Source organism: Numida meleagris, chromosome 5 (genome assembly GCF_002078875.1).
Source record: "Numida meleagris isolate 19003 breed g44 Domestic line chromosome 5, NumMel1.0, whole genome shotgun sequence".
NCBI lineage: Eukaryota > Metazoa > Chordata > Aves > Galliformes > Numididae > Numida > Numida meleagris.
Window position 1 is genome coordinate 6,833,974 of NC_034413.1, and position 26,821 is coordinate 6,860,794.

At 40.7% G+C, this 26,821-nt stretch overlaps 1 protein-coding gene across 1 annotated transcript in view; it reads left to right on the top strand.

Annotated features, from left to right (window-relative positions):
• The window catches only part of GFRA1 (GDNF family receptor alpha 1), a 143,976-nt gene continuing 117,726 nt past the window's right edge, over window positions 572-26,821 (top strand). The window contains exons 1-3 of the mRNA XM_021399248.1: window positions 572-1,366; window positions 2,377-2,679; window positions 3,924-4,007. Coding sequence (XP_021254923.1) covers window positions 1,327-1,366; window positions 2,377-2,679; window positions 3,924-4,007 — 427 coding nt within the window. The 5' untranslated portion in view covers window positions 572-1,326. The remainder of the gene's footprint in view (window positions 1,367-2,376; window positions 2,680-3,923; window positions 4,008-26,821) is intronic.

A 26,821-nucleotide genomic window follows, 5' to 3' on the forward strand; every position in this document is an offset into this window, starting at 1 on the left:
AAATAAGTGTTTCTGAAGCACCTTACAACAGTTTAGCTCCATCTGTGATTCAGTTTTCTCCATGGCAGCGGCCAGCCCGACCAGCTTCCTTCTGCAAGGAGAGGCACATTCCTTTAGGCAAAATGTACTGTAAGGAGAAGCAAATTCCTCAAGTCGAGCGGGCCGAGCAGCGTGTTGATGACATTGCCAAGGAAAGGATAGAAGTGTAGGCTGATCTTTTTTAGAAAGAAAACATTTGGTCGCAGCTAAAAGCTGAGAACACCTGAATCCAATGTTCCATGTACAAAAGCAAGGAGATCTGGAAACCGACGCTATTTTGGGCTAACTGCATTTTGTTGGGTTAGGGGGGAGCTCTGCGTAGTAGCGACTGTGGGAAAACCACTACATAGTTCTCTGTTTGAACCATCTGTCACGCACGCGGGACATATGTTCGCCCCGTTTATGCGGGAGCCAAGTGAAAGCCGATACAGGCGGGCCGGGCCGAGCCCCGGGGGCCGTCAGCACCGCCCCGGGGCGCCGCCACACACACACCGGGCTCGCGCCCCCTAAGGGCGGGAAGGGCGGGCAGCGGGGCACCTCCCGGGACGCGGGCAGCGGCACCGCCGCCTCTCCGTAACTCGGTCACTCGGCGGCGGCTTCCCCTCGGGAGCCCTCCTGCGGCGCACGGGCTGCCCCGCCACAGCAGTTCCCCGCCCGTGGCGGAGCTCCGTCCCAGTTTCCCCGGCCAAACTTTCCCAGCCGCCGGCAGCACCTGTGCGTAGCTCCCGGGCGAGAGGCAGCACCGCCTCCGCGCCCCGCGCGCAGGCGAAGAAATAAAGTTGCGGCTCTGAGGTGGGGACGAATCCCCTCCCGCAGGGCTCGGGCAGCCGCGGGGAGCCCTCTAAGTGGCTGCGGGGCTGCCGGCGCCTCTTCCCTCACCCCTCCCCGTGAGCGCTCGGTCCCTCCCCGGGCACAGGCGCTGCCCACCCAAGGAGGCGCCCGGCGCTGCTGCCCCGCTGCCGCCGCTCCGCGCACACACAGACAGACACACAAACACGGTGCGTGCGCCTCCGGGAGTCAGCGCCTCCGCGTTCAGGTTGCTCAGACCTGAAACCTCTACGGGGAATCTCAGCGTTCTTGTCGCCGCTCCTGTTGGTGGAAGCGGTGAAGAGGAGAGATTTTTTTTTTTTTATTGTTATTATTATTTATTTTTTTTTCCCTCCCCCTTATATTCAATGGATCGGAACTTGGAGTCTTTGCACCTCGGCGGGTTTGGAATATCTACATGCTGAGCCTCTTTGTTGCGGCACATCGGCTCGTTCGGGGGAACCATCCGGAGGCGGCACGATGTTCCTCGCGCTCCTCTACTTGGCTCTGCCCTTAGCGGGTAAGTTGTGCGGGTGCTCTGCGTCCCGTGGAGCGGGGCGAGGGGTGTGCGGGATCGGGTGCCCGGTGGCTGTCAGCCCATCGTTCGGGCCGAGGAGTGAAGTTTCCACTAGTTTGCACGGCTCTGCCTCTCGCATCGCTCGGCCGCTGCACGCTGCGAGCTTCGGGAGGTGATAGACTTAGCGACTCGCCGTGCTAAATTGGGCTCTCGCGAGTCGCAGGTAAACTTTTCATTTTAATGAAAGGAGGCTGCTGAGGGGACGAGGAAGGTGGCAGCGGCCGGGGAGGGCTCGTCCCCCCCAGCCTGGCAGCCTGCCCGCCGCGGGCCTCCCCTGTGCGCCGAGGGGTCCGCCTCTCCGCCCGGGTCTCCGGGGGCACGGCGGAGCGGAAAGAGTTAATGTAATTTGCTTTGTTCTCATGCAAAAGCATCAGGCTGGGGAGGAATGGAGGAGGGGAGGGGGGGAGACCGTAATTTCCCCTTTCAGGATACGTGTAGAATAAGCGAAAAGGTGTGGAGCCTTTAGAAAGTGACTGACGCAAAAAAGGAGGCTGATATCAATCAGCGCGGACGCGTCTCTCGCGGAGCGGCTGTGCTGTTGGTGGCTGTGATGGAAATCACTGCACAGCTCTCACGGAAAGTCAGGCCGAGTGCTTAACCCCGCCGTTAAACGCTGGAGCGGGGAGGGTATTTGTTCCAGCAAAGCGGATCCGGGGAGGGATGAAGGCTCGTTCTGTCAGGCGCGTTAACCCCTGTGGGTTTTCGTTCCTTTTTGCGTTTCCTCATAAATAAACCAGCAGGGTTAACGCGTGCTCTTCTTCCCTCGCGCTCCCGCTAAAGCGGATTTCACTGTGAGAAGCCCACGTGCTTTAGGCCGGGGCCGTGCCCCGTGCGTCGCGAGGTGCTGCCCGTGGGCTTCGTGCAGGGAAGTGCCTCGTGCTGCCCGGAGCCCCGCTTATAGCAGCCCCCTCCCTCAAAGAGAGTGTGTGTTGGTTTGTGTCTCCTCTTTCCAGACGTACTTCTGTCGGCAGAAGTGAGCGGGCTGCCCGGAGGGGACCGCCTCGACTGCGTGAAAGCCAGCGATCAGTGTCTGAAGGAGCAGAGCTGTAGTACTAAATACAGGACACTGAGGCAGTGTGTAGCCGGCAAAGAGAGCAACTTCAGCCGGGCGACAGGCCTGGAGGCGAAGGATGAATGCAAAAGCGCCATGGAGGCTCTCAAGCAGAAATCTCTGTACAACTGCCGCTGCAAGAGGGGCATGAAGAAGGAGAAAAACTGCCTACGCATTTACTGGAGCATGTACCAGAGCTTACAGGGTACGTTGCAAAACACAGAAACATTACACTTCCCCTAATGCAGGGTGACTTCCCAGCCCCTCGCATCTGCAGCTAGCTGCTGCCACTGAGGCTAAGCCGAGGGTCTGACCTCGTAATTCACATTGTGCTCTTCAGCTGCAAACTGAGGACCTTTCATCCGACACAAGAACAGCTGCTGCTCCATCTCCTGTTGTTGGGAAATCCACAATGAGGGTTTCCTCCAGGGGACCCAGCTGACCTTTCTAAACCAGAGTCAAACCAGGGCATTAGCAAGTGCAAAAGCTACAAAAACAGTCATTTGGAGACATTTTCCCAATATTTCAACTCCATAATTAGGACTCGCCTAACAAGATCACGGGGCACTGAAACTGTTAAATGTAACATGAAGAGGAGCATTGTTTTAAAGAAAAGTTTATTGTTTCTGGTGTTTGCTAGCGAGATTCCCTGGATATGTTGAGGCAAAAAAGAGAAGTTTGTGCTTCCTAGAGCAGGTATAAGTGCCAGTTAGGAGGGATGTGAGAGTGACTGACTTGTGACTTCTGTTCTCATTGATGTCACTGGCAAGCTTCCCACAGTCTGCTGAGAACAGTCAGGTCCTTATGAGAGATGTATCATTTTTTGTCCCTGTTTTGCTCTGGCCCTGGAGTTGAAGATGCTGTCCTTCATTTCCACGTGGTTCCCATTTAACTGTTTTTATGTACCTTCCTGTACATTATCCCACAGAAGTCATCCGTTTCTGTTCACTTATCCAGGCATCTACTGGAAGGTTGTAATGAGTCAATATATTATTTGTGTTCTAGCTTTCATAATAAATTGCACTACTCTCGGGCATTTTCTGCATCATAAATAAATTTCCCTTCCAACAATATCTTGTTAGGAATGCTTTGTTCCGAAGATACTCATTTTTTTGGCTGTTACCTGGTCTGCTCCTCTATTGTTAGTGTAGCGAAGAGGAACTTCCCTGCTACAGCTTGTCTCCTGCTGGTGTATCGAGATGGGACAGATCTGGTGATGTCAGACTATCACTGCAAAACAAATCATGACCTTATCCATGGAGGAAGGAGAGAAAAGAACAAGTGATGGGGATAAACAACTTGCTTCTTTCAGGTGTTTATAGAGAAATAGCCATGCAAATGCTTTAAAGGGCATTAGCTATTGCTGTTATAGAATAACGTCATTTGATAGCAACAAAATCTTAGCTGGAATTCTTGTATTAAAAAAGTGAATGTATTTTTTGTCTTTAGGAAATGACTTGCTTGAAGATTCCCCTTATGAACCGGTGAACAGCAGGCTATCAGACATATTCAGGCTAGCACCGATTGTATCAGGTAAGCAGACTTAAAATTCTTTAACTGAAATGTGAGTTGAATTATGGAACTTTCAGAACTCATGGAACAATACCCTCTTAAGTAAAGATATATGTTGGTGACTTTCTGCATTTAAGAAGTTCATAATATAGTTGGTTTTGTAATAATAGTTAAAGCTGAAAGAGTTCTTGGCAGGATGGCCGTTTGTATTCTTCTCGAGTCATCCTTAACAATAAATGCTAAATGTTCCTGTAGGTGGCAATCTGATTCCCTGCGTTCCTGATTTACAAATCAGTTCCTTTTTGGGAATGTGGTCAGTGCAAATTACCTTCCACTGACATTCAAGAACATCAGAAGATAATCTTTCAAATGTTTTCATGAGGGAATGCTTTATAATTTAATACATTTTTGTTTAAAAAAAAAATCAAAATTAAGGCTTGTCATGTTTTCTGCATCTGCTGGCTATTTTGGGAGCCAATTTACCACTTCTTCCATTTTTTCCTCTAAATTTTTGTTGTTGTTTTGTGCCTTTCAGAACTTGCTTGTAGTAATTAGAATGTTATTTGATAATTAGATTATGCTGTTTGTTTGTATCAGACTTACACTCATGTTGGATGATGTTGGTTGAAACAATGAATTTGGGCATTTACAGTGGTGAAAGGTTGGAATTTATATTCTTTTTCACAGTTTCAGAAAGTTTTGTAAGGATGTGGTCTGTACTCAGGACTTTGTTTAGTTACATAACGTGCACTGAGTGTGCACAATGGAACATGTACATCTGATGATGTTAAACTGTAGTTAACTGACATGCTGCAGATAAGCATTAGTAGATTGCTCTTCAAAAGAGAAAAGAAAAGAACAGAGAGAATGGCTTGACCAATTTTCAGCATTACTTGCACTTGTTAGGACCTTAAGTCTCATTAAAAGCCCGGGGATGTAGGTTGTTAAGTATTTAATGGTACAGATTTTCAAAGGCCTATAGACACATAAAATGTAGATAACTGCCCATTGGGATTTTCAGAAAGGGCTAAGTGATTTAAATAGGTGCTAGATGCCCAGACATTTTAAAAAATTCTAAGTGCTTAATGCATCTTTAGGTATCTTAATGCCTTTGAAAATCAGCCCTTTAGTCACTTTTCAAAATGTAACTTCAGATCCAAATTGCATACATCTTTTGAGAGCATTACTTTTGTTTGGTGATCAAATCTATTGCAGAAATAGGGAGACAAATCATTTCTGAAGAAAATTCAGTTATTTATTTATTGCTTAAAAAAACTTAAAAAAAAAACAACAAAAAAATAACCCCAGGTTAGTACAAAAGCAAGACAAAATCAGTGTAGAGGTATTCTAGGCTGTTTTCTTAAACGAAAGGGACAAATTCTAACCTATCTTTGCAGTGTTACTATGGCTATTGAAATACCCTCTGGCTTTCTGTTACTTATTAGATTGCCCATTCACTTGCAAAGTAATTAATTTTCTTAGAAATGCAGTAAGTTTCTCTATTTGTTGTGTGCAGCAGTAAAATAGGACAAGAGACTTCTTTCCTACCACAGCCACTTGGGGTGCTGGTGGGCTGCTGAGGACTCATTCAGTGTTAGTAGTGCACCACAAATCCCTGTTCACTTTGCTGGAAGTTTCAGTCTAACAAAGGATAGGAGGCCTGGATTAACAGGGAACAAGCAGAAGGTGTAATACAGAGGAGAACCACCGTTATTTGGAAATATTGTCATTTTAAAGAAAAGGATTAGCAGAAGCATTTTTCTTATCGTCATGGTTACTGCTGCATGTAACGTTCTTTAAAGCTGCCTGGGCTTAGAGTTTTGCAGGACTCTGCGCATACCCCAAGCAGCAGAACTTTGTAAGATTTTCATATCTTGATTTAAACAAACAAACAAAACCCTGTGCAAGCAGTGGTGGCAGGAATTTTGTAACTGCTAATACAGTCACTGCTGCTTATAGATGTTTCTGCAGTGTTCATTCTCATTAAAGTTACTTGGGTGTAATTAAAAGCGGAGGTTAACCCTTGTATCTCATGTAGGTTACTCTGTGGTACTGTGTGACTTGGTACACATCAAGGCTATTGCTTCAGCTGTGCCTTTTTGTTCATTTTTTACTTAGTTTTGAGACAGTACAGAAAATCACCATAATTGTCTTGTATATGGGCTGGAAAGGAAACGTTTGCCCAAGATGACTGTTTTGTTTGTTAACGTAGGTCTTTTGAAGCCTACATAAGTTGGAGAAATGGAGGACAGTTTTTAAAAGCAGTTAAATTTGGCCTAATCTTGTGCTGAAAGAAGTTCAAAATTGTATCCTTTAGTTAACCAGGACGCTGCTTTCTCATTAGTTGTTGAAGCATCGATATGTTGGCTTAAACCATAATGCAGGAATATATTGCTCGACCTGTTACTGAGTTTGTAGTTTCTCTCAAGTTCCCATTAACCTAATGGGAGCAAATGATGTGATCACGCTATTAAAATGAAGCTTTATTTTATATTTTTAAGTAGCCTGTGTTGTATTGGCACTTGTGGTTTAGTTAGTCTGGAACTATAAAGACAAAGTAAGTGTTCTATATAAACTTTAAGGCATTGTTCAACAGCATTGCTTTAAATGTTCAACAAACTGTAACGTACAGAAGAAAACAGAAAGATGGCTGAAACAGAAATGTGAGCTCAGTGTTTGGTTTTCATGTGGAAATGTATCCTGTGTATTCAGAATGAAGGCTGGACTTCCTTCCTCTCCATCTACGCTTTAAGTTCAGGATTCAGCTCTTCCTATGAAGCTAGTCCTCCTGTACCTCACGTTGCCAAATCCAGGACTGAGAGTCTTCCCTGTTGAAGGGCAGGGCCATCTTATTCTTCTGATTTCAGTATGTGTGATTTTTTCTTTAGAAATACTGTGTCTGATGCAGCATTTCTGTCTCAAGGTTGTGAATTTTTCTAGTAGGCAGGTCTTGAAATTACTGAAGACCTCTGTGTGTGTTTCAGAGAGGAACAGATTTGGGTTACTTATTGTGATGTATAAGCTTTTTGCTTAAACAGCCATTTTTGCTTAAATCTTAACAGCTTCTGAGAGGTGAAAACATTTTAAGGCCGTTGACTTCTATCACAACTATAGTAAAGGCAAAATCTGTTGATTGGATTTTGGAGTTGAGTTTCACACCAAATTAACAGTACATGCTTGAGTTAGTTTGTCACTTGTTAAAGCTATCTGCAGCTCTTCACTACCTGGGGAACAGTTTGGTTCTTGAATTTTTATTTTATTTGACGTTGACCCTAATGACTGGAAGATATCTTACTATTTTGACATGGGCTGATACAATGTAGCTGTACATCATCTCCGTGGGATACTTCAAGAAAATGCCTTGCATGAGAACTGTGGCTTTGTGTTTTAACTGTGGAAATACTTCCAAGAGAAATGTTTCTGAAATATTCATTTCAATGCAAAGTTGAGAGCCACTAAAGCCAAATAAAAAGCCTTAAGCCATGGCTGTGAAGTGGTGTGGACAGAATACTTAATGTTAAAAAGACTTGAATATTTAGACCAACATAATTGGGATGGCATAATGCTGTCTGCTTATGGTTTCATTTCTAAGTTACTTAATCATAGGCTTAACAACCAACTGTTCAGCCTTGAGTATCTTTATTTTACAACTACTGTGTTAAAAAAATAATCTTAAATAATGTGCAACAAAAATCAGAGTACTTCTTGAAAAAAAAAATATGAAGTTTTACTGGTAATCTGTGGAGAAGTGGTTGGTTACATGCTGCTGCATATGTCTTGTTTCTAGTTGTTAAAGTGCAAGACAGCTAGAAATTAATAATTTTTCCAGTATATCTTTTTAATGTAGTAAACTGTTTTTTGCGAAGTGTGTTGTATGAGTAACAAATGAGAGAGGAACTGGCTTGTATGTTTGTATGTCAAAAAGGAGAGTTTCCTGATTCCTCATGTGTCTCATAAGAGGATGTTTACTCTTCAAAAACACTGTGAACAGCAGTATTGCAGCCAGTATCTGGGAGCTTACATTTAGAAGAGGACATCACCAAATATCCTGAGTTGTCAGGGACCCACAAAGATCACCGAGTCCAACTCCTGGCTCCACACAGGTCTGAAAATCAAACCATATTTCTGAGAGTGTTGTCCAAATGCTTCTTGGACTCTGACAGGCTTGGTGCCATGACCACTGCCCTGGGGAGCCCATTCCGGTGTGTACTTTATGTTTAATATGGTAAATTTCTTAATTAAAAGGGAGAGTTCAGTAGATAGCACAGCACACGGTTTCTTACTGGGCTGTGTAATTCCTCATTGGAACAATGTGAGTGAGTAGCACAGCAGCTGAAGCTAACAGGTTTGGCTGGTGCACTGGGTAAGCTGGAAGTACGGATGCAAGCAACAAGGATCAGCAAGGTGGTGGTTTGTAGTATTTTGAAAATGGAAACAGCAGTCTGGAGTTCTCAGAAGGATGCGATGCTGGTGGTGTTTAAATTCAGCAGTTTTATTTACATTCTGTAGATATATTTAAGGATTTCGTAGAAATGGGTTTGGGTTTCCCTCTGGGATGATCTGCATGGTTCAGAGGTAGGAGTGGGTTAGTAGTCTTCCACATTCTTCTTCTGAGCTATTGGAAGTCTTGTAGTCGTCTTGTATGATTGGAGTTCACAGATCAGAGTGTTGGCACTGGGAAGGAATGAACCTTGGTGTGGAGGAACTACAGTATGAACATCAGTATGGAGAAAGGTTGTTTTTCAAAATGGATTCACAGCATCCAGAGGAATAGAGCTTCCCAGTCCATCTGCTTAAGACTCTTTAGTTTTCCTTACTCTCATCCCTTCTCTTTTTGCTGCTTCTGTAAAACAGGGGGTTCACAATGAGAAAACTCACGTCATTGAGTATTGGTACTGTCTAAACTTCCATAACCATGAAATTATTTTAAGCAATAATTGATTGCTTCCCCATACACTTCAACAATTCTTGTATTAATGTAAGAGCTGTGTTCTGGGTAGCAGGTCTCTGAACCTTCAACTGTTATGTGGTTCTGTTTTTCCTACTTAGGAAATTACTTGTCTTTCACAAAATCCATACAAAATTGTTTTCTTCTGTGGTTTTTTCTTTTTTTCCCTTATATGTATATAGTGTATATATATGTATATTTTACCAAAAATATAAGTCAGAGCCCTTGTCCTAGCCAAAAGAATCACTGATTTTTCCTTTTGGAGTTTGTAGCATGTGAATCAGTGGCTTCTGCAATGAATAAATACTGTATGACGTCCCCAATTCCTGAAGCCTGAGGCCTCTAATCCTATTCCTAAATCTGTGTATATTTCAAATCCTACGTATTTTTGTAATTTAACAGTGTGTTTTCTTCAGTCATTTCTATAAGAATATTTTCAATGCCACATTTCTACAGAGGCAATTTAATTTACAAGATACTAAATATCTTGATTTCTCTTGACTGTTTACAATTCTCTTGCCTTTTATATTGCTGCATTATTTCCAAAAATGAGATGTTTCTTGTTACTTACCTTGCACATTTGCCCAATTTCATAAACAATAAACCAGATCCTATTAAGTTAATAGGAGTCTTGCAATCTGATGCTGTTCCCACTGAAGTAAGCATAACACATCAAGATCTTTTTATTTGATTACAATGTATTCTGTTTCCTGTTGTAATTTTTTGGCTTAGTTCTGGTTTTCTGATGTGCAGTTGAGCCTTTTGAATCAGAAGAGTAAAAATGTATTCTTAATTTTGCCTACAACAGATTGTCAGATGCACAGCTATATTTTTTTCCTTGTAAGATAATGTGTATTAATGAGAATAATAGATTTTGGAACTGGTATTTAATATTGTTGTTACATTTTTAAATCTAGTGTAAGTCTCCAGTGAGAATTAGTGACTCTTTGCATGTTGCAAGAAAAAAAAAACAAACAAAAAACAAAACACAGGCATCTATTTTAGCTGCATTTAACAAAATTAAAATAGTTTGACAAAAATAAATCTAATATGACCATGTACAATGTTTGTGTTCTTTGACATTTCTGTCTGCAGATTTTCTTTGGAGGGACAACTAGGCTGGCTTCCAGTCAGATAACAAGTTATCAAGGCTGCATAGATACTAGTTGCTGATTTCCACTTCTGCCATTTTCATAATCAGATTGGACTTCACACAAAAGAAAATCACTTTGGTGGCTGTTGGCTTGTAGGAGCTCTTTGAATTTCCTGTTTTCTACATTTCTTGAAGCTAGATCTGATTATGAGAGGGGAATTAAGTACCTTGCTGAAGTAACTGATTGACTGGCTTATAAAGGCAGTGCATATGCACTTTAACTTCAGGGGGAATGTGAACAGGCATTGAAACATTAAATAGGTATAAGCAAATATTCACATCTTGGTCCATATTTATTGCCTTGGTGAGATTACTGGAACTTTTTTTTTGCTAATATATTTGAAGATCTATTAAGAGTAAAGTTTTGTCATCTTCAGGTCTTTCGTACAGCACAGTTTTGAGCAAATGTAGTTTCTGCTTGTCCCACTAGTCTGGGCAGGGCTTGTCAACACGGGAAATGAGGTGAAATCCTTTTCATGAAAGGAGGAAGCATATGGTGATAGAGCACAGAGCATTTCTGTGTGAATATTCAGTGTCTCCTTGAATGCTGGGAGCAAGAGGGAATATGTAGGAGTCTTGAAAGAAACTCAGAGGAGGGAGTGTTCTCCTGCAGCCAACAAAAGTGTTTTGAGACTGCAGGCTGAGGGAGCTGGGCTTCTTGAGCTTGGAGAAGAAAAGGATCTTAGGAGACCTCTTCGTGGCCTTCCAGCACTTAAAAAGGAGCTGATAATCAGGAGGGAGGCTGACTTTTTACATGATCTGATAGTGAATGATAGGCCATGGGGGAATGGGTTTTGTTGCACTTTAACCTGGCAGGTGCCTAAGCGCCACACCATCGTTCGCTCACTCCTCCCCTTCCCCGTGAGATGGGGGAGAGAATTAAAAAATAAAAAAATAAAAAAAAATCAGCAAAATAGAACTCGTGGGTTGAGATGAAACTATTTACTAAGCCAGAGAAAAGGATAATAATTATGACAAATATATATAAATGTACATAAGTGATGCACAAGCAATTGCTCACTACCCCGCAGATGATGCCCAGCTAGCCCCCTGAGCAGCAGAAGAAGGGAGAGATGAACTCCCACCCCCTTCAAAACTCCTCCTGCATGATGTCATCTGGTATGGAATATCCCTTCGGCCAGTTTAAGTCAATGGCCTCGGGTCTGCGTGACACTGCTTGATAGCAACTATAAACGTTGGTGTGCTATCAGCATTGTTTTTCTGCTAAAACCAAAACATAGCATACCAGATACTCTGAAGAAAACAATTCCATCCCAACTAAAACTAAGACAGCTTTAAACTAAAAAAAGGGGAGATTTACATTAGATGTCATGGGGAAATTTTTCCCTTAGAGGATGGTGAGGCGCTGGCACAGGCTGTGGGTGTCCCATCCCTGGAGGTGCTCAAGGCCTGGTAGGGTGCAGCCCTGGGCAATGTGGTCTAGTGCCAGATCTAATGTTGGCAACCTTGCCCATGTCAGAGAGTTGAAACGAGATGATCTTTAAGGTCCCTTCCAACCCAAGCTGTTCTATGCTTTTAGGACTTGTTTATAAGCATGACCAGGCATTCTGCTTATAGTGTACAGCGCATCCAGTGAAGCACATCTTGTCTTTTGTCTCAAGTAGCATTTTGGAGAGAATTCCCATGCCCTTTTCTATATCTTCACAGAAGAGCTTCAGTTATAGTGTGGTGGACCAGATATCAAATGATGAAATGTGTATGCGTTTTTGAGCAGCAAATTGCATAGCCTTCTGTTTCTCATTACAAGCCAACTTTATGGCTTGTGTAACTACCACGCTACTTAGGAAACAGAAGCAAAGGCATGCAGGTATCTGCAGATATCCCAGGGATACTGGTGGAGTTACTTTGAAAGATGGGGTGCTTTTTGCTGAGGAGAGAAGCAGGGTCTGGCCACCTGTGGGGAGTAAGTACAGCCATTTCAAATACTTGGTTCGCAGGAGGGGTTGTGGGCTGCAGAGGGGCCATGGGGACACAGAACTCACAAAGAGCTTCACTTTTCTGCCAGGTGTCTACGAACTGCTGTTTTACAGGGATAAGGGGTTGGACGCAGCAGCCCTATTAGCATGGCATGGTGAGAGCCTCTGACAGGTCAGTGGCACTGCAGTGGTGCAGCTGCTGGCAGGCCTGGCCAGAGGAGATGCCAGCACCGATTAGGAGCCTCTGTATGGCAGCCTTCCTCAGCGGGCTTGTCGATAAGCTGCATCCCCCCGTGAAATGCAGAGAACAGTGCCAAAAGGAACAGCATCCTGCAGCCTTCTGTCTCCTGATGGCACAGCAAGGTGCACGTTATGGCAGGTGATTTGCACTCTGGCTCTTAACATTAAAAGTATTTTAAAACTTTATTTTTATAACTCTTTGTGTTTGATTCTCAACGATAACTTTGGCAGTGTTGGAAAACCCAGTGGTATCTGTCAGGAGTTGACAGTATGTTAAAAACGCTGAGAGTAAAATGCCTGTATGTGATGAAAAGAAATAAGAATTTCTGAACTGTAAGGCAGAATTTCTGTGATAAGCGTCATACGTTTCTTTTTTTATGCCGTGCATTATATTATCTTAACCTTGGGAAGGAATGTGTTTACAGCTTTCATTTTAGAAATGCGATGATTTTTGTTGACTAAACTAATTCTGTAATTATTTTATGTTAGTGTTTTGGTATTATTTTGACATTATTGCATTTTCTTTGGATGAGACTAATGCAACAGTGCTATCAATACAGTTAGGGCATTAACACAATTAAGCTATTTTCTGAATAGTTCTTTAGTTACTGCGATGCTTTGACGACAATTTTTATGTCAGACTATTGTCCTGTGCAATCTTCACTCAGCCGAAAATTTAGCGTGAGAGATGCATGACACAGTGTAATGGCACAGAGATAGCTCTTCCTGCATAGAAATTTGCAGAAATGATGGGTTGTAAAGAGAGTTGAAGATATCAAACAATTTGAGTAGGAACCCATAAATAAAGATGCTTTTCTGCAGTCACTGGTTATATGATTTTTATCACTGTCTGGTGTCCATAAAATACATCTTCCCATTGAAGTTTTGTCATGTAGCTGATGAAGTTCAAAAGTGTTAAAAGCTTCCAATCTCTTCCTTTTTAATTCTGTGCCCTAAATTCAGTATTAAAGCTCGGTTCAGCAAAACCAGTTCTTCCCCTTCCTTTTATGACAGGCTCCTCCATGTTCTCCTGTCTGATGGCTTTGCTCTGTGGTCCGCCTCTGCCCCATCCCTGCTCTCCCTGTCTCTGTGCTCCAGCACCTCCCCATCCTCCCCTGCTTCTGCTGATGTGACGTCTCCTCTCCTCTTTGAAGGCTGCCCTTAAACTCTGCTTTTTCTAGCATTCTCCAAACTGCTCTCTCACCCACCATATAAGGAGTTTGAGATGTGGACTAATAGAAGAAATTGTTCCTGAGTAACAGAGCTAATAAAGACTGGCTTCCTACAAATTGGCATCGTCAGTCTTCTGGATGCCCTGTTCTCTGCACAGACAGGGCTCCTGTCTTCTGTTTCTGCTGTGTCTCCCCAGATACTCACTCACGACTTCACTTGTTCTTAATTCTGTCCCACGTCTCTGGTCTCTGTGGGGCAGCTGATGTCACAGCTGGGTGGGTGGGTGTTAGGCATATGCTGAAGAACTGTCTGGGTATGCGTACTGGCACCCTCTCTGTCTTGGAGCCTGAGAAACATGCACCTTCTCCTTAGCAGGCAGATTTGCTCGGTCCATCTCCTCCATGCTAGTCTGTTTATCATGGCGTTTCTAAGAACTTTCTATTCATTCCTCTGTCAGTCTTGTCTGAACGTGTCCCATGGGTTAAAAACTTTCTGAGAGCTTTCATGAGTGTGGAGATAAGGCAATATTGGTCTCCTCTCTTTACCTACATTTCCATGAAAAACTAGGATTAAAAAAACAAATGTGATTCCCGTCATATCACTAAGCATTAGACTGTGACATATCTCATCTTATTCTTGTCTCATAAAACGCCTACTGTGTTGTGCAAGTGATATAAATAAACATGCAGTGGACTTGGAACGTACAGGCAATTAAGTGCAGTTGATGGATGTCAGTTGTATTGGATAATTGAGGATCTCAGGATTCTTAAAATGGGAAATAATTCATGCATTTAGGTTATTTGGCATGAAGATTATTTATTCAGATTCAGAAATTAAACAAGAATGGAAGGGCTTGTCCAAAAGCTGTTACGTGTGAACCCGTATCTCACGTTTAATTATTTGAATAATACTGTATCACATTTACAGATGCCACTGTGCTTTTTAGAGCCGCCGTCTTTTCCTGGTGGAATATGTTCATAGAAAACCATCAGGAAGGATGATATTGGCCTTTTGGTGGTAGTTTGCAAGGAATATACCTGAACTTCCCCAGGCCTGCCACTTGCAAATAGAGAGGAATTCGTTCTGCGCAGCAGTGGCTTTGCATTAATGAACGCTTAAGCAGCAGATTAAAATGTCTGTTTAAAAAATAGGTTAGGATTATATAATAACACAAGTCTGGGATACTAATAACAGCGAAGATAATTTTATTGAGCAGATTAAGTGCAATTAGATCTCAACTACAGAATATTTAAATACAACACCAGATCAAAACCCAGTCCCCGCAGCTTTACTTGCTTTCCTTCACACCTACAGGATCAGCACCTGACAGCAAAGTAAATTATCATTTTTATTGTTGTTCACTTTATATTGCCATGGGAATGTACTTTGTGTTATCCATTAGGATCCAGACAAACAAGTCTTTTCTCCGCACACACAGAGTCATGAAACAAGACGTGATTGAATACAGCAAGGTGTCTGCACTATTTGAAATGCTATTATCAATTGGTAATTTGCTTGTCAGATTTCTTTAAAGGACTGCATGGATAAGGGCTGCTATAGTCTTCTCATGTGAAAAGTCATGAGAATTACAGTTTTATCATAAACCAATATACTTGCTTCCTTCATAATCTCTATTTGCTTAATTTTAGTCTACTAAATAGTGAGAAGGGGACAAAAACTTGCAGTGGTTGATAACTCTTATGACCTGATGAAGTAAACTGCTTTGATCCTTGGAGAGGTCAAACTGTGTGTTTCTAAGCAAACGTTCCCCAAGGCTGCAGATGCGTGAGATGTCTCTTCCCATTGCCAAACATCCCGCCTTCGCAGTAGGAAATTAAAGGAGACTTGTAAAGAAAGGTGGTATGTTAGTGTATTTAATCCTGTCTATAAATTGGTGTGAGAATTGTTGAACATGGGGTGTTGTTTTCTTTTTTGCGTGGTATAGGAATGTCTCAACAGCTGTCTTGTGGTTTGAGTGGAAAGTGAATGTATTAATTCTGATGCATTAATGTTTAGGGAGGAAGGCAAGCAATGTTTTTTCATTTAGTAAATAGAGAGTAATTTGAATCTGACTTGAAGCTTCATTTGGCTCTTTAATACATTTCTGCTGAATAGCTAAACATAACTTATCTCCATGCCCTTGACCTTTCCCTAAGAGCTGTGGGAAGATTAAAGAGCGTACATGAGAATAAATTTAGAATTAACCTATTTTAATAAAAACGCTACCAAATGGATGCCTTAGCTTTCCATAAATTGGTATTATGTCTTAATTCCTACAAAACGTCCAGTCTGGCAGGGATGAGCCAAACAACTGTCTGCTGGAGCAGGGCTCTGGTTCTAGAATTGAGAAGGTAGTTCATTTTTCATTCCCTGCTCAGTCCTTGACCTCCTTGCGGAAGCTGCCAACAAAGATGCCAATTAAAATGATGATTTCTGTAGCTTGGCTATCTATCCCATAACATCCTCCCTCCCCCTGTCTTGTCCTGTGCAGTTCATCCTAAGGCTGTATAAATACTCTTGGTCATTACCCTCTTGGACTGTGTTTGAACGAGTGACTAAAAGGTGAGGTTGTCAATATATTAAGGACATCATTAATGACATAACCACAGTCATAAACTCTGAATAATTGTGACAGTTTTATTTATTTATTTTTTCATTACAAAATGTGTCGGTATCTCTAGGCATCTTTTAAGTTACACTTCTGAAAACAGATGATTTTTACTGGCATCCACTGTAAGCAGCCACTCTGCAGTGTTCTTAATTATCTACCTTAAATTATTCACTTAACAAGACAGAGAATGGCTGCACTTGTGAAGCTGTCATCTTTAGGGCTTAGGTACTGCACTGCTGTGCAGTAATTATACAGTCTGATACTAGCTTTCACTTATGCTAATTGCAGGTAAGCTTACAAATTCCTCAGATTATTAAAATGAGAGTTATCTCTGTCCTGTTGCATTCAGTCAAGGATTTAAATGTTGCAAACTTTTGGCTCCGCTTGAATGAGGAAATGTCAGAATAAAAATCTTTCACATTTCAATACTTTGAAAAGCTAAGAAAATGAGTAGTATTCCATTGTGCCTTTACACATGTATTTGTAGCACTGCAACTGTATGGGGACCCTTTTCTCATTATTTTAAATCATTTTTTGTGATTTAAGTACGTACTTAATCCTATATGGACTTAATAAAAGCAACACTGTATCTAAAAGATAATCAGTAAGTGGTGATACCTTTGATACTAAGAGGAGGCAAAAAAATTGATTTCATAAATAGTGTTTTTTCTAAACTTGTTCTCAGTAGGATCTTCAGGAAAAAAACCCACAGATTCCTGTAATGCAGGCAGTATGCAATATCTGGCCTAGATTGCAAAGAGAAATGTGATTTACAAGTGAGAGACAGAATTCTTTTGTCCCCCAAAAAGAATGAAATAGAGCAACTTGTTAGCTCCCTTTGAGCTAATTGAAGGACTCAGGATTGCTTTGTAAGAATCAATGTTCGAGCTTGTAGAATAATTAAAGTGACTAGTTTCTGTCTTTAGCAAGAATGAGAAATATAATAAATGATAATGGACCTGGGCTGTGTTGAAAAGAGCTCCTTGCCACTGCAGCTATCAGAATGGGAGACATGTAAAGTGCTTGTAACAGATAGCTGCTCTATCTGCATAGCAGGCTGTACTACTTCTGTGGCAAAGAGTGGCTCTGACAGATTAGGGTGATGATTTATAATGTTCCTGGGAGTGAGTGCTACATGTTGAACAAGATCAGAGACTCAAGGAGCGTGTCACAGAGAATTAAGGTTTATTACTTATCCTTCCTCTTGGTTTTCAGAATTGAAAGGGATTTATAATATTTGAAAGATGTTTTAACTCAGGAAACCTTGGTATTTCGGAGTAATACTTTACAAATCATATTTTCCCCAGATCTTAGTTGAGTGCAGTGGTCTAATTTTGGGTATTACGTTTTTGTTGTGTGACATGATACGGAAACAGAGAAGTATCCTTGTAAAATTCTAGGAATTACTGCGCGTATTAGGAACGATTTATGAGATATCAGAACTGAAAAGCTGGAAAGGTTTTTTTTGTGTTTTTTTTTCCTGAACGTCTTACCTTCCTAGATGTATTACTGGTGTGCAGCAAGTGTATCGTCTTGAACTATTTATTTTTAAAGAGTGGCAAAGTATTAAAACCCGCCTGTAAATCACGCTCCAGCTGTTCGGCGGCAAGGCCCTGGCTGGCTGCCAGCCGCGTGCCGCAGGTACTGGGGAAAGAGGAGAGCGTTTCTGTGAGGTATTTTTACCACTGGGGGACTCCTGCTGTTCACGTTTCTCCTGCGCCGTTTGGAGCAGCTCTGATGTGCTTGGATGATGGAGTTCGGAAGAAGGACGTAGGGGTACCGGGGCTGCAGGAGGTGCGGTCAGCGCAGCTGTCAGAGAGAACCGTGTTAATGTGAATTGCGACGCTTACCTAGTTTGTGTTACCCAAGTGTTAAGCTGGGCTGTTTCTCTTCACATCTGGTGCTAGCTTGAGAAGCTGCACGGTTTGTGGGAGATGAGGCTGAGTTCATTCTTTTGACAGTTTTATCCTTAGCCTTTTTAAGGCTTGAGTGAGGAGGTGCTGCCAGGATTTTTTCTTCATATTAAATGTAAAAGCTGAGCTAATGTATATTTGGCAAGCGCAGGCACTTGGGGGTCAGGACGTTTATGACTTAGCTTTTTCTCTTTTGCACAATTCCTTTCTGTCACAGGCTGGATATTCTATTCAAACGCTCCTTTTCCAGTATAGGATATGAATTAATGTTTTACCGGTGCCTAAGGTCACCTTTGCTGATGCGCTTAAAAACCTGACTAATACATGTATTAAAGGCAGAGTTTAGGCACAAATGCATCTCTAATCATGGATCTGCCTTACTGAAAAGTTTGTTTTCATAAATCATTCAAGAGTTTTACTGAAAGGAAAGCTGAGACTCACTTGTGTAAACTTCCAGGCCTTTCCCTCAAATAGCCTTTTTCCGTTGGAAAAAAAGAAGTGTTTATCCTAATTTCCTGACTGTGCTGTGGACAGGCCATTCTGTGACAGTGTAGCTTTCTTCCTGCTAGGAGTTTTCAAAACCTTTACAGGTCGTATCAGCAGACCACCAACTTCTGGCACAGTGCTTTTTAGAAGGGACCGTATGGAAGTGAAAGGACCTACAGTATATGGATCTGTTCTTACAGCTGGCAGCAGCTGGCAATTCGTGAAGACCCAAACCTTCCTGCTTGTAATGCAGCGTGGTGTCCTTACTCCACAGGATATTTAGGTCAGCATGTTTTTAAAGACGTCTAGAAAAGGAAAGGCCAAACGTTTTCAAGGCAGTATTTGTTGCAGCCAGATTGTGAGCTCCGTCACACTTCATTACATTGTGCTATTTCTTCTGTCCGCAGCTGTAGTATCGCACCAAAGTGAGTTCAGAGGTGCTGGTTAGTTGGAGACTGGGACGCAGAAGTCCTTATCTCACATCTAGCTTTCAGAGCCTGCTTATTTTATTACAGTTAATAAAGTGAATCGTACTACAGATTGTCAATCACTCTGCTGTTTTATTTCATAAAACAAAAAAAGAAGAACCAAGTTGTGTTTGCTTCATGAGGAAAATCTGTCTTTTGTTGTTTAGAGAATGTATTCTGTGATGACTGTCATACGGCATTAATTTTTATGCTGTACTTAGAATTTAAATACTTGAATTTCTGACAGTTTCTTTTCATCGGTGACAAGTAAATGTTGAATAATGAGTTGAAATTTATTTTTTTTTAAAGTAACAGTAAACTGAGGCAGGCTGATGGAAGGGGAGGAAGCAACATTTTGTAATTCAGTAAAACTAAAACTTTGTCACATTCCTAATTGGAGGGCTATACGTTGTGTAAAAGATGTATTGAAACAGAAAAGGCCTCTGGTTGAGGATCTGCAAACTCAAGAGCTGGCAACATCTTCCTGGAGGAGAAATTGTTTCCCTATCATTGATGCTGGAGAGAAAGAAATGACAAGATTGCTTTCTAACTGGGTGCAATTCCGTAAACTCTGATATTGTTATATATTCTAATCTGATCAGTCTTGATGTAATGAAGTGTAAATGTTGTTCTAATTGTTGCTCTTTTCACTGGTTGTGGATTCCTCACTAATGGAAACTTCCAGACATGTTGCTGAGGTCAGTTAGATGCAGAGCAGTCAAGCTGCAGCAGCCATTTTCCAAGCAAAATGGCAGTTCTTAAGGATGCCTGGTAGAGGAAGAGAAGTGATATTTTCATATTTAAAGTGTGATGCTTCATCATGTCACATAATATTGAATATATGTTGCAGTAGTTACAGTAGTATTCCAGTTATGTCTCTTAATGACTTTTTTTTTAAAGGGGTTTGAATGAAATTCTGTGAAATCTACTTTTTGTTTTCCATTCATGTATGGTGGAAACACTGGGGCAAAGTACGATTTGTATATTTTGTCTGTTCATCTGGAAAGCATTTTTTTTTTTAATCTGGAGAACCCATAGTCATAACAGTAAATTATGAGAAATATTTAGTGTAGACTATTTTTTATACTTTATTACAGGCAAGTGTTTTCTCTTGCTTCTAGTCATAGGACAGCCAGTTCTGTTCTATTATTAGGGTCTCTTTATGAGTCTTTCAGTTACTACTGAGTCCCCAGTTGTTTTCTATTAGCACTGCATCAAGATCAGCTTCACTGGACCAGATATGTAGTCCTTCCTTAGGCAAAATTTTTGCAGAATATAATCACCATCAACAGTGCTGTATCTTTGTGTGTTCTAGATTGCAAATGCACCTTTAATTGCACCTTCTGGAACTCTGTATGTGTGTGTGCCTACTTTATTCACATGTAAAAGGGACACAGTTATTACCTTCCCTTTAACTTATTTCTGTTCTCTATAAAATTAAAAAATATCTTGCATGGTTTTAGTCTGACTCTAAATTTCATTTTTAATTGTAGTTTAAAAGATCTTTGGTACTACGTGGGTTTTCATGCAGTAGTCTCATGCCTCTGACAGATAATCCTAGAGAGATCTCTTTGGAAAACAGGACATGTTCTTGATAACGATTCTCATTTTACAGCTACTGCTTCTTTGCTTTGAGCGATCTGGTAAGGAGCCCACATCAACCAGAGTCAGGGAAATTGCTTCCAAGCAGAAGAGATTTTCCACGTGGATGGCTCTTGATGTTAAAGATCTGTAATTATTTACAATGCGTATGATACAATACATACAATGCATACAATCCATACTCTGTCTTACATTGGTAAAAATTCTTTTGGCAGTAAGAAGAGTGTTACTATTCAGTAATTCCCGATCCTTTATCTTGTTCTGCTGAAGGTTCTGAAAAGCCCTTTTAGTGACAAGTTTTCATGGAGTGCTTTCATGTCCTTTTTGTGATGTTCTTCATGAATCCTGTGTGTGTTTTGAGGACTGCTGTGATCATCATCAGATTCTTAAAATTGGTATTCACTTCAGGAGAGCAAGCAAGTGTTAGATGTTTATGGTGTAAAAGGTGCGTGCTTGCTCTATCAGGAAAAACAGTACTGAGACTTCGTATGAAGTCCATTCGTAAAGGTGATGCCTGCATTGTGCAGAACAGAATCAGTGGCCTAATGTTTTTCCCCTAAACTTCATACTACGGACAGAGAGAATTATTTATGTGGAAAACTGAGATAATAGCTCAGCAGATAGCAGCTGTATTCTTCTCCATTGCCAGATCCTCAGCAGCATCTTCTGTTTGTAAAGCCACCTACTTTATGAAAGTTAGAAGGCTCCTGAACTGGACATGCTGCTTGTATTTGTGTATTATACAGCTCTAAGATCCAGTGCTGATGCGCTGGGAGAGCAATATGCCTGTCTTTGCTTAACTGATGGCACTTTTCATGCCAGTGCTCTGAAAGGACTGCAGCTTAGTGGTTACCCTTGCCTGACTTTATGCTGGTGTGCAGCCAAAGGAAAATAAGTTAGCTCTCCTACAGCGGCTTCAGTTCTTCAAGATGCTTAAGTCAGTTGAAGTTCACTGCTAAGAGATTGGAATCATGAGGAAAATGAGAGAGTGACTGCTGCATCTCTGCATGGAGGCACTGAATGTTAGAGGTCATATATGTGGCAAGCACAGTTCTGGGCACAGACTGTAGGGGTCCTGGGGTCAGACAGCTGAGGTGTTGTCTACTGCGAGGTATCATAGCAAGCCCCACTGACCAACATTGCAGAAGTCATGGATATTTATCAGACAGTTGTTTTTTTTTGAAATGATAGGGCAGATTGGGTTGTATTTGTCACAAATACACTTCTTAAATATCTCAAGTTTGCATTATACAAATTAAATGCCATTTAAAATATACTTGATACTGTGTGTTTTTGCAGTATAAAACTTGCCTTCTTAATTTAAAATGGATTGTACTAAACTTTGATTGTTTTTCAGTGTTTCATTTAAATTATGAAGTTCAATAAGCTTTCTGTGCCCAGTTTATCTGTAGGATATGTATGCTTTATGAACACGCAACGCACCAGTATTTAAAAGGCCATGTGTTATCTGAGAAAACTCATGCAGAGAATCAACAGCTCTACCATGGGAATCAGTCAGCGTAGTGCTGCAAACAAGGGACCTTTTGTACCTCTACAAGTGCAGAACAGCATGAATTTTACAACTGCTGAGTGTATTCCAAAGTTAATTACCATTTAGAGACTAAATAAAATAATTCTCTATAAAAGACTGTGTTGAAAAAAATTTAGTGGCATATAGCATCCTATTTATTGTTTATTCAGCTATAACTGAAATTGTAATCAGAAGTCAGATTGGAATCGTAGGCTGTCTGGAAACATGCATCTTTTCAGAGGGGCTAATTAGCTGGAATAGAACAAAGTGCTAATGCAGCTATCTGGAACCTGAGTTATTTTACTTGATGTACATCTTTGCTATATAGAACACTCTGTGGTGCCAAGGCCTTAGTTTTAATAAAGGGATTGAGAGCCATATGATTATGCCACTAAAGAGATTTAATTGAAAAGAAGAAGCTGTGATGCTTAAGAATTGTTTAAAACAGTTCTGCATATAGTGTACAGTGGGATTCGTGTATAGACTGTAGGATTATTCTCTAGTATGGGGCACGCAATTCCAAATTTAACTCGTTGAGAAAGAAACCATGCTCAGATGGAAGAAGGAATGTTCATGAAACCCTGAACTTGGTGGACTGGTTGCGAGAAGGAGGTGCTGGTTTGTAGACCATCCAGTGAAGCCGCGCTACTTGCTACCTTGCATTCTGCAATCCTCAGCATTGTCAGTGTCTTCAATTATGTTCAAGTTTGATTAAAGTCAAACTTTCTAAATGTAATGACAGACTTGTACCTTCTGTGAGCTTTTTGTCCTTTCTGCGTTGGCTTTTGATTATTGCATTTTTGCCAATATGATTGTGCTTTCAAATACTTTGCATTGTTTCAAAAGAAGATAGCTTTGATTAAGCTAAATAAAATTGGTCAATAATGTCCTTGATTTTATTACTTGGTGCAATTGCTGCTATAGACCGCATCAGGTTTCTAGTGCTCTCACATTCTTCTCTTCCAAAGTACCACAGCTTTTCAGTCAGTGTCCATTGACATGCTTCCAGAGCTATGTCTTTGTTTTTAACCAAAAACTTTCAGAAATACTTCCTGTTGCTTTTTTTTTTTTTTTTTTAAACGTTATCAATCCTACTTCAGGAGAAATCCCAGGTTTCTCAAGCATTTGACTGGCTCGTGTAGTTGACTGTGTTGTAGTACATCTTGCCAGGTAAAGCCATGACATGTGACTGGAATGGATAAACTCAGCACTTATATACTAGGGCAGTGATGCTGGGATACTTCCTGCTTTCAGGAATGAAGGATTGCTGTTAAAGGTTCATAAAATGGTGGTGTGTAGTAATTTACTTTTGACTGGATTTATAAAATATTTCCACGTTTTCAAGTTGGAGGTGCTTGTGTCTGGATTATTTTAGAAGGCGCTGCACCACAGAAAGTCTTGCTTTGACATAGACTGTGAAACAGATGGAACAAAGAAAAGGCACATAAATGATTTGCTTTCCTTTCCCTCTGCTTTGTTTACTACACCATTTGGTGTTTCTTTGTGTTGGGAGGTTTCTGACTATTATTTTGCAATGCCCAAGGGACTTGGCTGGACATATTACGAATTTACTGTAATGATTACTGTTACTAATACTTCCTTCAGTTTCTGAAGTTTTAGGAAGATAATCCATTCTAGGAATGGGAAATAAAGAGGCAAGGAACGCTGACTACCAGCATTGGTACCACTGGGGGTTGAAAAGGTTTCCCAGTCTTCAGGCTTAGCTGCTGCTCTATTTGGTATTTCCTTGCTCAGGAAAAAAACCCAAAAACTATGATAGTGTATGGGAGAAAACAAAACTAGTCTCATTAAAAATTGTAGGGTTATCTTCTCCCTTCAGTCTTACTGAAGCCAGCTGCATCTTATGTTATCATTGGCCAGAGGATTAATTTATCACCGTTCCACAGAGAAGTTTCAATTTCAATTCCTCATAGGTTCTGCTAAACTTCCTCAAATTCCCATGAATTTGTATTTCCTGTGGCTGTGGTGTCATGCCCAAACTTTGAACTCTCCTGCCTCCATTTCATACAGAGGTCTTCACTTTCAGGCCTGTTTCTGCATGGCCAGACTGTATCAGCTGCATCCTGTTAAAATATGCTTGGGAATTGGTGGTGTGTAAATCGTCGCCTTCATTGGATGTGTGTGTGTTTGGTAAAATGCAGATTCTTTTTTTTCCAAAGGAAAGGTGAGATATAAAAGAAAAATCAGTATCAATGCAGTTACTGTTTACACCAGTAAAACTTCCTGGGTGTTAACTAGGGCTGGAAAGCACCAGCAAGAATTTGATACTAGGAACTGAATCAGTATCTAAGCATTTATTGGATTTTACATCTAGAAAATCTGATTGGACAATATTTCAGTGCCAATTTAGCATAGTAATGACTACTGGCATCCTTCCATCTTTGTTTTTAAAACCATATGTAAGTTGAAAAGGAAGCTAAATAGGGGCTAGACAGTATGTGCAGTTATTGTCTGTCAACATCCTGTTCGAATTCAGACCTTACTCTCGCTGTAAACGTTACGTAGGATTTCTGAAATACCTCATGAGTTCTCCATAGGGCATATATGGATGTGATTTAATGATCAGTTAACTTGTAAACACAGCTGGCAGAGCAATTCTCAGAAAGTTAGAAAAAAATCTGTGAAGTTTAGCAACACGAATCCATTGTTGACGTGAGACGTATCAGTTGTAGTGGGGAAGTATTTCCCTCTGGCCTCTGGATTTTGAAGAAAAAAAGGAAGTATCCATTTCATCGAACATAGAATAAGGTCGTTTTACAAGGCATATTTATATCTGCTTAGGTTTTTGCATGTCTTTTTATTTCCATAGGGCTTATCTCATTGGAGGTTGTAATATTTAATGGAACACTCATAGTTTATTTTTCAGCAACATAAATTAGACATTGTAATGCATGTTTTGGGAGAGATCTTAATACATCTCTCTCTTTGTGGACAATTTACACAATACTCTGTGCTGGTGAGATGCATCTGTTATACCAGGGAAATTCATGCTGGTTCTCAAGTAGTGTCTGACTACTTTGGATAGCTGCATTTACAGAAGCTCTTTTCATGACGGAAACTAAGAACTTGACTTTCTCTCTGATGTGCAGCTGCCTCACATCTTCTTTGCTGGGTATTTCTTTGATGCAGTTTCAACAATGATCAAATTTGTTGGGGACACAAAACCAGACGGACAGAGAATGCTCTTGTGACCAGGACAAAATGCAGTGACCTAGAGAGATTGGAGTGGCTGAGGCCATGGGGGAGCAATGGGAGATTAGTTGCTTAATAAATGGAAAGTTCTGTAAGGCAAGGGTGAAGAAAGATTGGAAATGGGAGGCCCTGACCACGTTTGTCACATTAAAGGAAACTCATTTTCCTCCTTGGTGTCTCAGTTCTGTCCTAAGATGTCTTTTTACAAAAACAAACTTTTCAGACTTCAAAATCCTAAAATAGCACAGATGGAGCCAGGGAAAGCTCGGAGAGAGCTAATCCACAAAATGAAAACTTCTGAGGATACTGCTGAAATACAAGTAATTTACATTTCAACTCTCAAAGCAGTGACCTTGCCAAGGTACTTGGAAAAAAAAGTAATCTATATGGTTTTGCTAGACTCACATAAGTCATCTCTAGCTGCAAGAGGGAGGGAGTTTAATATATTTTTATATCCCAGAGATTTTAATAATACAGCCTAAATATTTGTACTTGAATTCATTATGCCTGAATTAAATGTATCGTAATTAAAAAGAAATTGAATTTAAGAAATTCTAAATGGATATAAATTGTGGTATTTGCCTACTTCTACTAATAACATACCCAGTTCTGGGTTTAGCTTTTAGTTTATGAACAGAAAAGAGACCATTGCAATTCAGTGTATGCATTTTAAAACATTGCTACTAAATTTAACATGATCCATAACAATGGAAGACTTATATGAAAATTGTAAATGCATTATTAATTCAAGGCTATTTTTATTATTTTATTTATATCTATATAATGTCTTAACAAATCAAAGTGGTAAAGCATTGTAGTGAAAAGCATTTGAATGTAAGTAAGTGTGTGAGAGTTTTTTTTTATTCTGGGTTATATCTTTTCTCCATGGTTCTTTGAGAGCAGAGCTACTATTTACTGCTGTTGTAACAGAGAATCATACTTTCAATATTTGAAGAAGGAAAAGATAAAACTGTGGCATACTGGCCTTGTACTTTGCATAGTGTTGAAAATGGGAAGCGATCTCGTGCTGATACCTGGAAACATGCAAATTGTAAGGGATGCTAGCAAGAGCCTTGGCAACTCTTCCACTGTATGTTGTACATACTACTTGGAGACAGAATAGATACCAAAGCAAAGCAAATGGCAAGTAGAGGTTTGTTCTTAACCATAAACGAAAATGAAGGAAATTGAAAAGCAGAAAAAACATCAAATCTGTTTTGCAATGTGTATTAAAAAACATGATAATTCAGTGGAGCAAATATAGAATAATACTGTCATAATTGGTTTCTATAAGGCAGAAAAAAAAAAGCAGACTCAAAGACCTGGAGAAAGAAACTGTACTTTTCCATCCAGAACTTTCAGCATTATGAGGAAACCCAAGTGTCTTCCTCAGGGGAAGAATACTTAGGAAACATTGAAAATCACAGATGCTTATTTGCAAACTAGCAGTCAGATAAATACAAATTAGGCTGTCTAGTGTAATTTTTTACTAGAGAACTCTCATTTTTACAGTTTTTGTCAAATACCCTGCAGTAGCAAGAATCACTAGTTAGACTTTATA